Here is an 18344-nt window from a genome sequence, read left to right on the forward strand (position 1 = left end):
TGACAAATCTTCTTGTATCAAGGAGTTTATGAATCCACCGATCTGATCAACTCTTTTTTGAGAAATAAGAGCAGATTTTAACTTGTGTAAGGAGGAGTGCTTTTAATTATAAATATAAATTCAATTTTACTTGCGCCCCATACCGTTTGAAGAACAAATAAAGTACCGTACATACGTACTATGGACAAAGTAGCGTCAAAAATCACAAGAAAAAAACAAATGGAATAATTAATTCCACGGAAGTCTTTTTGAAAGTTCTAATGCTACCATTTTAGCCACAAGATTTAGTTGTCCTGTGTATGTCCGGCTAGTAATAGTCTGTTGATCCGATAGAAGGATGAAGTCGAATTTGTTAGACACCTCCTCTAGGCAGATGATATACAAGTTTGATTAAAACTGGTTGCAAGGGATTGAAGTTGATCTTCGTCAACAATACTTGTGAATTTGGTGCAGCACATTTATTTAGTTAGTTGCATCAACACCAAAGGCAAAAATTCATAGTAGTAGGAGCGAAAGTACAAAAAAATCCTGAAAATAAACATAAAAATGGCGAACGGTATCTGCATATATCCCTTGAGTGCTTAACCTCTCTCTGATCTGATCGCTAGTAATGTTATCAGGCAGATACCGTGTCCTAGAAATGTCCCTAGAGTCGGGTTTTAGGCGTAACCTGGATTCTTCTATGAATAATGAAAGAGGCAACCTGTTGTTCTTTTGTCAGGTATTTAAGGTTTCTTTGAATACCGTCTGTGCTCATGCATCTGTTAGCGCGCGGCAATGAGAGAAAGTCTCCTTCAAGCTCCATCCGAGATCCTAAGGCAACACTCGAAGCTTGTGGCGTTGTCACGTGTCGTATATAATGTCAAATATCGGTCGGCATGAGCTGTTGTGGCCTCCAGGAACTCTGATCATTGTTCCGTCTTATGAATCGATTCTATACCGGCGATAACGTGGCACTGTTCATATTGAGCAAATTGTCAAAGACGCTTGGGACCCTTGTTTCCAGTCTGCTAGTCGTTGCTATCGAAGTCTTTCTATTGCAGCCTCACTGATCTCCAGTATTACACGAATCTCCAGCGGTTACACCGATGCTACATGAACTTGTGTATAGTCTGAACCGCGACTGCATCCGGGTTTAAATTCATCTGATATTCAATTTGCATCACTGCTGTGTTCGCGTCACTTACTTTACGTATGTAGATAACTGCAGAGATGCATGTGTGTCTTCACTTTAAACGCCTTTGACTGATTATAACTCTTATCATAGCTCTAAAATTTCAAGATGAGTAATTTTAACTTCAGAGCAACAGCGTCCACTCTTATCATGAATAAGTTTTAAATGAAATTGCGGTAGATTTCATTTATTATTAATACATTTCCTGCTCTATCTCTCGATAGAGTTGTCGTAAATGTTTTCGTGGTGGGGGATTTCGCTCTTTGGTTAACAGTTGTCTGGCTGAGGACATCGAGAAAATCATTAGAAGGTGCGTTACTTTTAAGTCCTCCTCTAATTAAATAATTAGCCTGTTGATATATAATCGGCTCTAGCTAAAGAAATGGCTGGGAATGCAGACACAGAAAGGGTGCTTTCGAATCCTCCTCAGAGAAGTCCAGCTTTGAGGATTCAAACCAAAATAAAGTAGCCAGCCACGAACTTGACAAGATACTCACTTAACGTGCACACTGAATGAAAGGGGAAGCTGCATATTGTGTATCGAATTCGCGACACCAAATATATAGATTTTGTCTTTTCTGTGCAGAAAAGACTCGTCTTTAATGAGCAGTTATTGTTAGTTTTTTAATTCAAATTTGTTTTGCAACAAAGCTTAATTTCCAACCGTATAATATTCGACAACTCTGTTGTCGAATATTATACGGTTGGAAATATATTCAATATTTCCCCATTATAGTTTTAACTTAAGTTTTTTTTTTTTTTTTTTTTTTTTTTTATGTAACTAACTCAGCAGTAGTTATGTAAAAATGGGGCGAGTTTGGTTTAAATAATTCTCTTAATTTATTTAGGGATTTACGATCTGTGTTCGCTAAGAAGAGGTACAGAATTTTTCACTTTTATCGTGTTCCAGGGAAACGCGTGTTTCTTTTTTTTTTTAAATAAATATAAAGCGCGTTTCTGTCATCTTTTTCCATTCCTGACATTGGACAGTTTTCCTGGCGAATTCAGTTTTTTGTACGACTCTCACTTCGTTGTAGTTTTTTCCCCGATTTAAACCCTCCCCCCCGCTTTTATTTGATGTTATTTCGCAGCTTCCGTTTCTGTAGCTGAACTCTAATGATCAGCTTGTTTCGACTTGAATCCTCCTGCGTTAGCGTTCTATCAATTTTTCGACCAAGTTGTTTTTCTGGTTTATTTTTAGCAATTTTCTAGTTTATTTTGCAGCAATTGTTAAGGCGCTTTCTTCAGTGATGTTTCTAAATCAGTCCTCTTACAAAAAACAAAACTAACTCCAAAGTATAGTAATTTTTAATTATTTTTAATAGATTTTATCCATTTATCTGGAATTTATTTCAGCGTATCAATGCTATTATTGACACTATATTTATTGTCCTGTTAGATTTCCCCCTTGACCTTTCATTTTACATTCCATTTCTTTTGAATTCCTTAGTGACCCCGAATCTGAGACGACTTAAAATAATTGTCTCAAATGCTTTATGAATTTGTGTTTAAATATAATCGCATCGTCATTATTATTTTTAGAATTCAGGTTAAAAAGTTCAAATTCATTAAATTTAGTGAACTACGTCTTTAGATTTTTTTCCTAACCATAAATTTAATTAGTAATCTCCAAACACTCTAAGATGTAAAGCAATATACTCATAAGAACTCTTGAGAGATTTCTTATTTCAATTGCAAACGTAATATAGTTTTCCTGAGTTGTTATTTCAGTTAGCTCTTCGTTTATTGTATCGTAAAAAATTATTTTTGCAGTGGAATGAGTTATTTCAGATGACACGGATTGCAATTGCGTCAACAGATAATTAAATGTACGGTATGCAAAAGCGCATTGTCACATGGTTTGATCACACGTTCTTTGGAACCAGAGAGTGTACGCTGTAGTGGGGAGTCTTTCTCAATTTCTTAATGGGGAAGACATGTGAACTCGTTGATTTTAGAGAAGGTGGTGTTGTTGGAGCCACAGTTAGAATACATTGAAATCAACCATCTCAAAAATATACGAGTAGAATTCGAAACGATAATTTAACTCTAAAAGGAAGAAATGTGTCAGAAAAGAAGATCCCGTGTTCAGAAAGTGACTGAAAAATTCAATTTAGTTAAAGAAAGACCCATTTTTAACACAAAAATGCGGCAGGAGTTGAATCTTTGGGATTTGATAGTTGTGCTTGTAAAAAATTCTAATGGGGTTGTGCCTCTAAACCCAAGACTAGACTGTGGAAAAAGATCTGGTCTGACGAGTCCCGATTTACACTTTTTTTTTTGCACCAATAGTAGGGAGAAAGTGTGGCGGAACCTCATGAAGCCATGCATCCAGACTGTCTCGTGTCTGTTAGTAAGAACTTGGTCTAGTCATACCATTAGAAGGTCAAATCACTTCCATTGAATACTTTCTGTCGATCGGATTAACTTCATTCCGCAATGCTTCATTTTTACACGGATTGTGATGGATTCTCAAGACAACGCAATTATCCACAGTGCAAAAATTGTATCTGAATAGTTCCGAGGAATATTTCCAAGATTTAACCTGTATCCTGGCTTCTAAATTGTTTGGATTCAATTGCGAGTGTCTGGAATGTGTACAAAAAAGGAAATTCGGCTTCGTAGTTCTAAACCGATCGCAAAACAGCAGCTGATGTATATTCTAATCTGATATTGTAATCCAACGATTATAGATAAAGTGAGGATCGGCTCTGATATTCTGTTTTAGAATTTTATGATTCTAAAACAGTGGAGGTCTAAAAATACATGGCATACAATTTTCAAAGAATCCTTTAGATATAATTTCGACGATGTCTGTCTGAGTTTCTACAGTAAACATGCAAATTCTGCGAAATGAATGTTATACGGAGATTTATGTGGAGTGATTAATCTACTGAAACTGTCAATCAATGCACGATGATTGTGAAGTAGCACCTGGCAGCGGTTAGTGTGTTTGCTTATTCCTTTGTCGTAAAGTGCTCTTTGATCTTAAGCTATCTCTTAAGAAAGAGCTCGCATTAAATGTAAGGCTGGTGTGTTAATGAGATTACCTAATTTCCAATTAGTTTTTCCTGTACGAATGACCACTCGAGGTTGTTTATTTTCGGTAGTTAAAACTGATAAACTTTTTTTTTAAATTTTGATTTAGAGTGGTTAGTGAATTGAAGATTATTGGTAGGAATCTTATCTCTACTTTCTACCCCTTCGCTCAATGTTTACCTGTAATCAAAGAATTTGTAAACGTCAGATAGGAAACCAGCTTTAATATTTGAATATATTTTATTATTCGGTGAAACGGAATGTTCTCATTTTTATATTTACTTTTCTTCTGAATCTGGCCAAATACCTGCTTTTGTCAGTTTTAGCAAAAGGCAAGGAAATATGATGAATTTTTTCGCACTAGTTACAAATTGTTAGTGAAAGACATTTTTTTTTTTTTTTTTTTTTTTTTTTTTTTTTAAATTATATACCAGAGAACTTAACTTGATACACAAGATTTTAAATTAGGGTTTGAAGTGAGGAAATATCGGGGGAAAATATCTGTTAATATATTGATTTTGACGTTTCATTCGTTTAAATTTTAATTTCGGATCGCGAGTATTTTCATCTTCTCCCCCTCCCCCCACACGGTTATTTTAGAATATGCTTACGGCTGGTTGTGGTTCGTTTGCCTGTGTAGCACGTAGTTTTCCAGTCTTATAAGTTCTGCCATTCTGTGTGTTGAGTGATAATGCTGCCGACATGTTTCTGCAGTTGACCCATTACACTCCAAAATCCTTGCCAATGTAAGTACGGAAAATTAAGTTTTCAAGCTTATTCTCATATTTATGGGCTTTTTATGTCTGTTCGCGAAAGATTTAAGTTGAGGATTAACCGATCACAATCAGTTAATGCTCAACTTCACCATTTTGAAAGATTGACTTTGTAGATTGGCGCAATCTTCATTATTAGATTCGATTGAAAAATAAAAGTTTAACTTAGATAGGTCTCCACCTTTTAATATATGGTCTGTAGGAACTTGACCACTGTCCACAAAACACTTGGTATTTGTGCAACGGATTAAAGTGTTTCTGTCTATATCGACACATTTGAGCGAAAAGCAAGAATTGAAAGCACAATCGTTAGTGGAATGTTCAGCTCAGCTAGGTCCGAACCTTACCATCATCAACAATCAAGATTGTACGCGACAAGAAAGCAGTAATAGTTACTGAGAAGGTAGGTACCTGAGAGAAAAGCCAGCAAGTTTCTGCAAAAATATCATTCTCTTTGCATCCGAAAATTCGGACTCAAAGCATTTTTTGAGGTCGGCTCTGACTTCAATAGGAATCGTCTAGTGTTAATTTTTGGAACTGTTGTCCTTCACTTTTAAACGCTCTACATGATATCAACTCACGAGTGCCATTGTGGAGGTGGGGGGGGATGCAGTCTTCTAAACCTATTGTCCACAGCTAACAAGCTGGATTCGCGATTATTAATATTTATTACTCCAGGTTCATTTGTGCATCGTAAAAGTCATTAAAGAGTACAGAGAGTACAGAGTATTTTTTGGGTCTAACGGCACCAGGGATTTACCCCATCTCCGCGTATTGTTCTTTGTATCGAGGACAGTACGCTGTCAAGGCCAGAGGTTTAAGAGTGTGTGGATCATGTATTGTGTAATATGTTGTGCCCCTTGTTCCTCTGGCTTGTTAGCCGCCAGCCCCAGATGGGACCTGTCGTTTACGTACTCCGCCACGTGGAGGCCAGCCAGGTGTTCCCTTATAGTTTGCTCTGGCAGGTCCTACCACCTATTTTCCTGAGATTTCAGTGGCTAAGGACAAAATCATTAAAATAATAATTCTTCTTTTCTTTTGGGCACAGATGGTATACGCAACTTAGAGGGGCTATACGGGATAAGCGCTGGAGGTAATAATATTTCCTAATGGGTCGAGCATGAATTTTGGCGTTTTAAATTTGTACGTGTGGGGCAAGCGCTGTTGTAAAGAGAAAGAGATGGGAGGGGAGGTGGAAGACTGGGGGGTTGGAAATTGGAAGTAAGGGGTCTATAGGGAAGATGACCCCTGTTGAAATAGTGGGGCATGCCCATGCCTCACCAGAGGGGTGGCAGGAGGGGGGAGGAGACAGCAGGCCGTCCCCTCCCCCTTGCTAGGGAAAGATCATTAAAGCATACCATGCTTCTGTTTAAAAATATATAAATTACAATAAAAATGTAAGGCATATACTTTAGGTTAATATAATATTAATAAAAGAATTCGCCAACTCTAACTTTAGTTATTAGTAATGGTGCAAGGTAGCAGATTTGTTTTCTGCATCAGACAAAATTAAATAAAACAATATTCGTACTAATTCAATTTCCACAAGGTGAATAATTCAGCTTTGAATTTAGTCAGATTCGTTTGGTAGGCAGCTCGCTGCCGATAGGTGAATTTCATTAGATTCAGTCTTCGGATCTGACGTTTGTGCTCGCTTGGTCCTTGTTTCTCCTACGAATGAGACTAGACCTTCCTCATTCATTTTACCCAACCCTTTCAGCACTCTATGCACCCCAATCGGATTTCCCCTTAATGTCTGACTGTCAAACTTTGCAGCCCACACCTTCTAAGCCGTTTTTCATGTTTACTGATTTTTACTCATCACCAATCTGGGCTTGGAACCCTCTCCAGAAATTCTATCCTTTTTAACAGCAGTCTCCAAACCTGAATGCAATATTCCAACTGCAGTCGTCTCGTATAGAAGGATAATGATTTTTCTCTGTTAAAAGTTAAAAGAGAAATAGTTAAATGGAAACGTATCCTTATGCATGAAAAATTGATTGCTTTTAATCGTAATTTTTTGTTTCTGTTAATAAATGATTCTGAAATTCTGTTACCATCCAAAAAGTCGTGAGAGGACCCGCTTTGTGTGTTCATATGGCCTCTTCCAATTCATTTTACTGGAAAATATTTGCGACTTAATTTGGACAGAGGAATTCTAATGCAATATTCGAAAATGCTGTGCAGGCAGAAAGCTAATTAAACTTACATAAAAATCTGTTGATTAAAAAAACACTTTTGTCTGGCAACGTAAAGTTAGTGCGTGTGAATTTAATTAGGATGATACCTTTCTTAAAAAAAACATTTTACGTATTTTATGAAAATAAGCAGAAATTATAGATACAGTAAACTTTTGTTCATTCGACCTTTTTGTTATTTGAGTTTATTACATAATCTGCACCTATTTTGATACAATTTTAACAACTGGAATTTGTAAACGCCCTCATGTCACCTTTTAATGTCCGATATTAAAAGAGGAAAAACATACAAAAGAGGAAACTCATTTTCTCATCAACCGCAACAGTTATATTTACTATTAATTTTCATTTGCAGGTTCTCTCTTCGATAGCGACCACAACGAATTGGAAGAGGCCTTGCGTTCTACAATTGAGAACATCAACAGGGATAACAGCGTTCTCCCTCGTGTTCGTCTCGTGCCATCAGTTCACAGGATACCCCCTCACGACAGCTTCCGTGCAAGAAAGTCAGGTATTTTTTAGTCTGCATTTATTTTCTCTCGAATGAGTATAATTTACACCGAGGTTTCTAATTGGAATTTATTTTTCCCCCGTTCGAGTTAAGACCAACGATCACACCTTCTTTGAAATCCGATATATTGAAACCCGATGTACATAAAACTAGCGCAGTCAGTTAAGTTGAATGCTTCGAACCAACCTGCACACTCAGCTCTCTTAAGTGTCGATGAGCAGCCGCGTCTGCAAATTAACGATCGACCGTCGGTGACCCCGCGAGCAGTAAATGTATGAAGGCATAAAAAAAGAAGAGGAGTAAAAAAATCGCTTGCTCTTTGACTTCTGCCTCGCATCCCTCGAGCAACTCCTTGGATAATTAGCTCGTGAGAATGAAGCATACTTTCTGCAAACCCGATAAGTAATTTTTCCGGATTTCACAGTTCAATGCTAACATCACACTACACTGTTTAAGATTACCGAAGAATCAGTTAGTAGATGTGGGTGAATTCTCAACCCCCTCCCCCACCTTTCTTTCGCGCTACCACGATTGCGTTTGTTATCCCAGTTATCTGTTACAGAAAGAGCATGAAGAGAAAGGAAGAAATTGGCACAAATTGCTCTTTTGGAAGGCCGCGCACACAAGTGTGATTTTTCAAGCTTCAGGGACTTAAAGAAAAATTCTTAAGGTGTTGGGAAACAAAAGTATTGTGAACGCGCAAAAGTTTTTCTTTGCATGAAGTGAGATAATTGTCAGCACGACTTGGAGAACAACTTGAGCTGATGTTTTTGGTTAGCGACAGTCATTCCTTAATGGGGAAACTCCTTTCGTTGCCTAATCCTTCTGGATTATTGGCGTGTCCTGTCAATTAACGCTTCAAGTGTCGAGATTATTTCCCCACAATATGATTCTTCAACATCCTTCACGTCACTGTATATTTATGTTGATAATGAAGTTTTTCGAACTTCATAAATACAAAACATGTATCCTCGGATTCTTTGAAAGTATTCAATAGCTTTGCAAATATATGCGAAAACATGATACTCCTTTGGAATATATTCAACATTAAGCGAGAGCTCATCTTTTGCTCTACATTATTCTCGATCTTTCAGTAGTGCACACCGAAGTGCTTTAAAAACAAAACATGTTTTGCAAATTGGATTGTTTGGAGCTGTATTACCAACGTAGAAATTTTGGTGGATACTACATAATCCTTTTAGATATCTGAAACAAGATTCTAGTCCGTAGACTATCATTCTAAAGTGCGCTACGCATAAACATTGTTAAAGCAAGCCATGGATGAGCAGATCTTTATCAATAGGTGAACGATCTGTTTCTGTGGATTTGGCCTCTTCGATATCTAGATTCAGACAGACGTATTGTGTCTATGGAAAGCAAAGTGATGCACTATGAATCGGCCATTAAAAACAGTATGATGCAGAACAGCAGATTGGTGAGGGGAGAGCGAACTCGGTTTCGTCACATTGTCATATTACAGAATACTTTTCTGATGTTTCTTTTAGAATTCAAGACTGTCTGCGTGAGAAGTCGCACGAGACGACTCAGTCATACATAATTTAACGAATATAAAAACCTGTGAACTTTTTCAATGCTGTTGAAGGTTTTCCAAATAAAAGAATCACAGAGAGAGAGAGAGAGAGAGAGAGAGAGAGAGAGAGAGAGAAGATAAAGAATTGTATCCAACACTCTTGCCTGATGGATTATCCACCCAACAGCAGCTGCCACTGAACGCGGCTCAGGCAACATGTCAGAGATAAATTGAACGAGCGAAATTTAAATAGCAAAAAGAATTTTGTATCTCTCTCTTTGATAAAAGTTTAGTTTTCTTTTTTATTAGCTATGGAAAGTCATGTACAAGCTGATTTCGGGAAATTGGTAAAATAGATTTGGACTAAGTGTGCATATTTTAAGATAAATTACTTTTCAGCCTATCCATGACAACTGGCGTAAATGGGAAGGCAAAGCTAAGAGGGCCCTGAACATTTCTAGTACACGTCATTACATTATTTAAATATAGCGCATAAATAGCATCGTGACTAATGAAAAGGCGCATGCGTTAGTCAGTTGAAAACGGCAAATGATTTATACTTATAAAAAGGGCCTAAATTCGTTCAGTGAGTAAACCTTTATGGAAGAGGGCGGGGCAGTATATTTTTGACAAATTCTTTGATTCTCATTTAAGCGATAAGTCTTCTGCAGATTAATTCCAAGCGCGTGGCATTTCTAAGCCTAAAATTGTCTGTTTGGAAGAAATCGAAACGCTAGCTTAATCCTTTGTGCACTGAGGCCTAAAAGTTAATTTAGATAACCACTTGGTTTGGTAGTTAGGTTCCGTTGTCCTCAACGAACAAAAAAGATGGCGCTATTTAGAAGAATGGCCGAAAGAAAGAGGCAATATTCTGTTATTGGCTCCGAGAACTATTTTCCAGAGAAAGAAACAGGACTGGCTTTCACTCCAGAGAACCATTATCGGTGAATTCTTACAAGAACGAACTCCTCGAGGTATTAAAAGAGAAAGAGATGATGGGAGGGGTCAAGACAGGTAGGGAGGAACAGGGCGGTTTCTCAATTGCGAAGAACTGGCCAGAGACAATGATCACTGATAGGCAAGACAAACGGATGTCCAGTCGCTCAATTTTCTCGGGTAATGGTGGCAATGCGCTATCAGATCAGAGCGAGCGTCTAACGGACAAAAAATCACCTTCCGCCCTTCCCAAGCCATCACAACTGTGATTAGACCGACTCCCTTCAACTAGCTGCGGGCAGTGGGGGTAGTTAATAGGTGTTCTGTCCAATCCTACTGGTGCGAGTTGGCTTCATTTCTTCCGACACTTTAAAAAAGAAAGAAAAAATAGGTCTTATGGGTTTTAGACAAGCCGCAAATGTACTTTGCAGTGCTGCCTTCTGGGATGTGATGCTGCACAAGGTGAAAAGGATTTTTAGATTTCCGGTGTCACTAAATAAGACTGACGTGTCCCGCTAGAGCTTGAAGTGATGGCTAATTGTTTGGAACGGATAAGCTGGTGGAACGATGCCTCCTGAAAAGCACCTACAAAAACATTTGGTCAAATGAAGCCTGTATTAAAAAATATATTAAACTATCACTTTTGTTTCTGCATGAAACAAAAATAAATATCTTTTAATTTCCAGGTATTGGTTCGCAAAAGTTTGCCTAAACTCTTGTTTCTTTTGCTAATGATCATAACTTAGGATACTAGTTGGAAGATGATTCAGATGCGCCAAACTTTGCTAAATTCTCCGCTTGCACACCTTCAGGCTGGCGGGGCGTAATTAACCCTGCATATATATACCTCGGGTCTAAAAAATATTACCCTCGAACACTAACCAGGGGTACGAACCAAGACGCTACTTGTAAAGATTACAGAGGAATCGTTGACCTTCAGTAACACTAGACAATTCTAGATGATTCGTCATGTCCCTTGCGAAGTTATCTTTTTTTTCTTAATAGAATGACAAAAAAATATAAAGCTCCAGCTCATCTCTATCATGCAGTGCAAGTCATGTCTATTTCGGTTATAATGGACATCACGGCGAATCCAATATTTCTTACATTTTGGCTGCACAGTGTCAGAACCTGGTTTTGTGTAAGCTGTCAGATAGCCCGAATCTATTGGTAACGCTCTAGGAGGCAACTGGATCAGCTTGTGTATAATTTTGCTGCCTCTACTGAGTTAGCTGTTACTGGAGTAGTGCGCATGTGGGGCAGGAGTATTGCCAAGGCCACATTAGTTAAGCAACTGGGTATACTATACTATATTATGCACGGACAAGTATTTCATCAATTCAAACAATATGCCCAATCTCTACGAACTTCTAAGTGATCTACATCAATGCATCTTGAATAGCCCAAATATTATCTACCACCACAATTAAACTTCCCAAAAACTCTTAGTTCATTCCAATCGCAGTTATGTCTACAGTTTCCATTAATCCACTCGCCCTTTCTTACAGAAACTTAATAATCAATTGGTTCAATCGTTGATGTCATTTGTCCTAATTATTCACTTTTTCCGCTTTAAGTAGTACTTGTGAATATGTTCGTGGTGACATTTCTTATCAGAGAAATCCTAATCTGGAATCTCTTCTTCTGTGAGCTTAAATCTTAGCTCTTTCTATCAGATTCATTTATTGCTTCTACCTTTCTTAATAGTGAAGTACTTTTAATGTTCACAACTGTGATTTTAGTTTTCTAGCTGTACGGATCCAACTGAGAGGGTGGGGGGGGGCTAATGTTTTTTTCTGAATTCGTACAATTTGTTCATTTAGCTACTAGAATACCACATAATCCTAATCGCACGTACTATACTGTTGACCTCTTCTTCGCCAACAAACCTTCAAAACAGATAGTTAATATTAGTCGTCTTCTACGGTACTTGGTGATGATGATTTTTCCTCCACTGGAACTTCTGTCTCGAAGCCATTTTCAGCTTCATCTAGTAAGGAATTACAAGAACACAAAATGAGATATTCTGCTTCTTTTTTTTCCTGGTTGCTATTTTAAATTTTATGATTCTAATATTTGACTGGGTTGGATCAACAAAATTGCTTTTATAGGGGGTTAACGTCTTTATTCTCCATTTCACGCCACACATTTTTCTAAACCATGGTTTTCCAAAAATGTGTTATGACTGTTTGAGATACTAATAGAATATCACAATTGGCTTTCACTTGTGGGGGGGTTTATTTTTGTATTTATGTATTTTATTTTATTTATATTCGTATATATCCCTTTATTTTTAAATTAAAAAAAAATAAATAAAAAAATAAATAAAAATAAATTTAAAAATAAATTATTTTTAAATTTTTTATATTTATCCCCACTTGCAAATCTGACTATTACTTTACAGAAAATTCCAAGTTCTAGGGGAAAATCTCCTTGATGTGTTTAATTCCCTTTGGATAGGCTTTTACTCAGAACAACAAAGAGACACACAAATGTTGTATAAAAAATCAGTTTATTGGACATTTTTACATAGATACATCAAACAAAAGAAATTTATTAAACTCATGACCAAATAGATTTAATTTCATCTTCTTATAACAGAATGTATATGAGCAAGGTATTTTGCCTATTGAGTAAACTCAAGGAGGGCTATTTCCTTTACATAAATCATAATCAAATATCCCCTCTTTTAAACTAACAAATTAATAATGTTTCTACTTCCTCACTCCTGAGTTCAATTGACTTTCAAAGAATTTGTTAACATTCTTCCTTCACTACAAAACAATTCTTACTCCAAATTGACACAGCTCCTATATTCTTAATTTCGGTATAAATCATTACTCCGTTTTCTAACAGATTATAGCCTACTACCTTCCCTAATCTAGATTATACCATTATCAAATTTCTACAATTTACTACTTGCACATTTGAGGGTTACAGACATCCGTCTATTCCCCTTATCTCCTTTCAAAATTCATACTTATTTATTTACTTTTCATAAATATTATAAAAGGTATCTCTGACTTCTATTTCCCATCCAAAAAATTTATTTATATTTTTCTATTAGCTTGTCCTGGCTAATGTTCCTTCAGCACATTTCCTAAATTTAACTTATCCTAGCTACTGAGTAATTCTTATGCACAGTATCTTTCTAAAGTTCTGCTACTTAATTTCAGGGTTCCTACAGTTCGTGGTGTGTATGAGAACGATTATGTAACTAACCACTTACTTAGTTTTCTCGAGGCTCTGCGGCATGTCTTTCGTCTTCCTCACGGGAAACAGCAGATCATCTCCATCTGGAACTCATCTTGCAATCCTTGGAGAGTTCGACAGGGGTTTCGGGTTTACTTCTTGGGTTTCGCGTATCTTTGCTCCTAAAAGAATGATTCACTCATCTGGACAGCACGTTTGTTCTCCTTTCGGTCCGGCTCCGGATTCTATCTGCTTCAGCTCCATTACCTCCGGGCATCGACACCTTGTTTATCCTACAATAAGCTAACTTAGCAGTGTTAAGCTTTCTCCACTATTATAGTTGCATACTGCGCTTTAGTGAACTCAAAAAAGAAACTCTGAAAACTCTGAACTCTCCTTACTGAAACCAAAACTGTGTCGGCTACTGGCTGGCAGATTTACTAACTCCTACATCGTAACTTGTTCCCTTCTCTTCTTCCCAACACTAATTTTTTTCTCCAACACCACCACTTACTCCCACTACCTCACTCTCTGTCTGTCTCCATCCACAATTTTTCTTTCGAGTTTGTCACGCCTTCCCACAGTGGTTTCTACCAATCCCCTCTATCTTTTTTCCATTTTTCTTCTTTAATTCGTTGGTAGGTCAGCCAGCCCTGTAGCACGTGATTCACAATACCGCTCTCCTTTTTTTTTTATTTCCCACCTGTTGACATCCGTTGAGCTCTTTCATGTAGGCCGAATGTATCAAAACAACTCCTCCTGTGTCATCACAGCTTGTCTCTATAGCACTTCAGAAAAACCACAAATGTGTCACTGGAGACCATCGCGTCTATTTTTAGAGGCTTGTGTGTGCGTTTTGCCGAATGCGTTTCCGGTGTGTGACCCCTCATAAACTTTAAGTTGTTTGTTGCGCCGAACCTCCTGCTGGGCTTGCTATAGTATTTTCCGTCAGTTCTCTGTTTTAACGGATGTAAAGCTAATTTTCTGTTTTCGTTCCTCCTACCTTTTAATTTTACAATCCTTACTGGATAATTCTTGTTTATTGAAACTGACGCTATTACCATTTTATTCTACCAACGGCAAGAATCCAAAAAGGAAAACTAACTTCCGAAGTCTAAAAAAAATATTTTATTTTTGTAAGATTTTCAGATCTTACGCACTGAAACTCCCAACTTCATTTTTTGCCTACAATAGTTGAACTAGAAAGTTTGGATTTATTATCGGTGAGTTTCCCCCAGAGTAATAAATCCAAACTCGATTTTGAAAAGGCTAAGAGTTGGAAACGCGATTATTTTCTAAAATGGTAGTCAAGCCTTCAGGTCTTTTGTCAAGATTATTGAACGCAACTTTTAGCCTCTGACTTCCACTTCTACTACAAAAATGTACGTATCTTGATGGTTGTTTCAACCTCATATAAAGAAACATCTAGCTTATTAGTTAGCTAATAAACTAACGTTTTCTGTAGAGGTGTCTAAACTTTTTTTTTTCTTACCACATTTCAATAAATGTTCTCCTTTGGTTTTCCGATACAAAGACGTTACGATCGCCAAACAATCTTGTTGCCAAAAAGTCCCAAGGTCCTGATGGCGTTTCTCCATTTTTTTTTCTTGAAACCTGTACTCCAGAGTTACTCCCTGTTTTGTTGCCTTTTCTACACTTTATTCCTTCTGCGTGGAAATAGCATTCAGCCACCAACGCTTACAATATCCTGGACTAGTTCAGGAAAACTCAACCTGTTATTCTTAACGCTTCTAAGATATTTGATTGTGGTTTTTGTATAAATACCTTCTAACCAAGCTTTAATTTCTCAGAGGATTGTGACGCCCTGAGCCAACTTTGCTTTGGCACTGGTGCCCTCCCCATCCCCTTCATATAATTTCATCCAAATCCTTAGCAATGGCATGTTTCAACTGATAAAGCTGCTGACCCATCCAACAAATCTTGTGTCATCATGGAACGGAAGTAATTTTAACGAACTTTATATTCGAAAAATCTTCCTTCCAAGAACTCTCAGCGCTACAAAAAAGATTTGGGGGACCCGGAATAACTCACAGGGAACCCTATTCCACCCTCAGGTGGAGGGAATAGTTTTCTAGTGAGTTTTTTTGATTTTTCAGCCCACACAACAGGCAAATTTGCCTGAACACTTCTAGACATAATAAACAATACTGCAAAATGGCTGCTGACACCGATCCTCAGTTTGCATACTTAATATTTTAAAAATAAAAAGAAGCTTTTTCAAAACTTTTGTTCTTTTTTTATTATGGAGAATTTCAATTAAGGTTTTTGCACGTTTTATGTTTTTTCTCACCGAGTGATATAAGGTTAACATAAAATGAGATTTCTTAAGATATTAAAGTTTTGACTGTTTAATTAAAAGTATCTCGAAGGCCCCTGTTAAAAATATTACTTTTGCAAGCGGTAACTGGCGTTTCGTTTTTAATTTTAAAATGTTTAATTATCTCATTAAGAAATCATTGATTCTAGTAGATATGATAATACACGAGGCTTAAACTTCATTCATTGTCTTTCCGATAGCAATTTTCTTGTGATTAATTCAAAGAAAATAACCATTATAAGTAATGAAACAAACCTAATGATAAAGAATTATTATCAGGAAATGAATAACTGAAATGTTGAGGTATTACTGCCAAGTCGAGCGCGTAATCTAATATTAATATAATGATTCTGAAGGTGTTATCTTTTAGGAAGTGAAAGAGCTGAGGATCATTGTACACGGCAGTTTATTGCTTTTTCTTGAATTGTTTCTTAAGTGATGACACACTGGTTGGGATCAGAGCTACAATTACTGTGCGTTCACAGCTACTGTTAGTGTCATCCAATAATATTTTTGATAAAAATACAAACAAGGTTTTGATGCGTCGCTCACAGAAGGGAGATTCAGAGGATCTCTTGCTGTTATGAGGTAGTCTACCGCCCAGGTTGTACGAACATGATTTAAACCATATTGGAATACTTCGTACCTTGGATTTTGATGCCTAATATATGTTTGTGTTTCTAAAGCTTAACTCCTTAAATTGTTTCTTCATGGGCTGTTACAACGCTTGGTATTTTCTCAGTTGTGACTGTTGCTTTTTGTCAAAATACAGAATAGAACTGGAAAATCGCCTTTATGATTTCCCTATCGCAGTTTTTCTCGCTGGTTTCTTCTCTCAGTGGAGGTCGCAGAAGAGCTCCATAAGCTCAATCAGAACACGTGCTTGCATACTACTTTTTTTCACCAAGCCCCCTTTCCAAAAGGTTCTTTAAAACAGGATCCTTTTATATTATCGTGAAGGGCAATGAACGAAGGAAGAATCAGTCCATTTCCTGCTTTGAACAAATCTCCATGCACAGTCTGTTGACTGTGTAGACCAAATGACACGAGAGGATTTTTGTGGATCCAGTCTCTGCGCAGCTCTACAGACTACGCTTAATAATCCTATTCCTCGGTATCATTTTAAGAATGTTTTATAGGTTCTGAATAGCAGCAGAGAGCAGTTTTCACAGATCAGACCAATTTTATTATCGAGAATCTGGTTATGGGACTTCCATATTTATTGGTACACTATCACTTGCTTGCAAAACATCAGATAACTTTATTAGGCCACTCTATATAGATCGGATTTTACCCTTCGCTTTTCTATTAGCTGCGCGTTAGCGAGCACCCAGCGTGTGACGTAGCAATGTTTTATCTCCTGTACCGAGCGGTCATTATTGTTTTTATAGGATATTTAAGCCGTGTTTTATGAGGCTAATATTCGTAGAAGTGCTACGGAGTACGCAAGGGGAAAGTTGAGAGTTTGTACTACACTTCTCGAGTAGGTGGAGCCACCGATCGTCTCCAAATAGGATTTGAGCATCGCAGTCTTTTTTTCCAGGAGATTGAATAATTGCGTAGGAGATTTAAATGTCGTCACTTTGAGATATCCTCCTGAGCTTGCATCTAAATCTTTTAACAGCGTGCCTTAAGTTTAGCATCCACGTGCTCGCGAAGCTGGTCTCGCTGCGCCTTTTACTTTAAACCCTCTCTGGGGTACACGTGTAAGAGAATAAGAGCAGAGAGAGGATGGACAAGACGTAAAAGGGAATGCCAAATAAAAGATAATGAATAAATAAAACGTAGAAACGGAAGTCGTAAAAGCAAGCAGGGGGGATGAAAGGTGCACATTCAAATGAACAGATTTAGAGGGGGAGGTAAGATTTAAATAGTTTGATTTATCTAATTTAATCAGTATATCAAAAAGTCGGATTAATAGAATTTACGCAATGCTACAAAGAACCTCGAAAAACCTGATGCAAAGATGCCAATAGCTTGCTTAGATGAACTACCTCATGAAAAATAGGATTTAATACAGTTTAAATTTAATAGATTTCATTTGCGTCCCTTATCCCACTGACGTTTTTCTTGTTATTTTAAAATCGCGCTAGATTTTATATATAGGTTTCGAAATTGGAGTCTGTGCCTAAAACGAAAGAAACATCTTTGCTATGTACCGTAATTATCGCCCAAAGTTGTCCTCCTCTAATGTAATGAGGAAATCCACAAAAAAAGTTTTTGAGTAAAGCATTTATCTCGTACAGAAAATGTTCTGCAAGTCTGATAGTATTATAATGGAAGGAAGCGAGCTTTTTTTTTTCTGCATCTGCCAGAAGGAAAACAAATACATTATCCATACCTTTCCCGTTACCAGAAAGTGCCAGTCCAATTCCGCTTTGAACTTTATCAGACTGTTTACCACTGATACAGGAAATTCGTTGCAATGATGCCCTTCTCTGAATATTTTATAGAAATTCTGTCTGCGTTCAACTGTGGACTCCAGACCTGAATACTATTCTAAATGAGGCTCCATCGTCTTATACAAGAGACAATGATACCATTCTCCCTACTTGAAAGGTCCTCCTTATCGCAGACAGGGCACCGTGTGCATTCCTAGCCTCATATTTACACTGCTGGAAAACTTCTTGTCTCGCTGAATCGTAAACCCAT

General features: G+C 37.3%; 1 protein-coding gene across 1 annotated transcript in view; it reads left to right on the forward strand.

Annotated features, from left to right (window-relative positions):
• Window positions 1-18344, forward strand: part of LOC150080904 (uncharacterized) — a 256611-nt gene that overhangs the window by 164142 nt on the left and 74125 nt on the right. Inside the window, exon 18 of the mRNA XM_090380849.1 lies at window positions 7540-7695. Within this exon, the coding sequence (XP_090236975.1) occupies window positions 7540-7695 (156 nt within the window). The remainder of the gene's footprint in view (window positions 1-7539; window positions 7696-18344) is intronic.

The sequence above is a fragment of the Mastigoproctus giganteus genome, chromosome 9 (assembly GCF_048544385.1).
Source record: "Mastigoproctus giganteus isolate SK-2022 chromosome 9, ASM4854438v1, whole genome shotgun sequence".
Lineage (NCBI taxonomy): Eukaryota > Metazoa > Arthropoda > Arachnida > Uropygi > Thelyphonidae > Mastigoproctus > Mastigoproctus giganteus.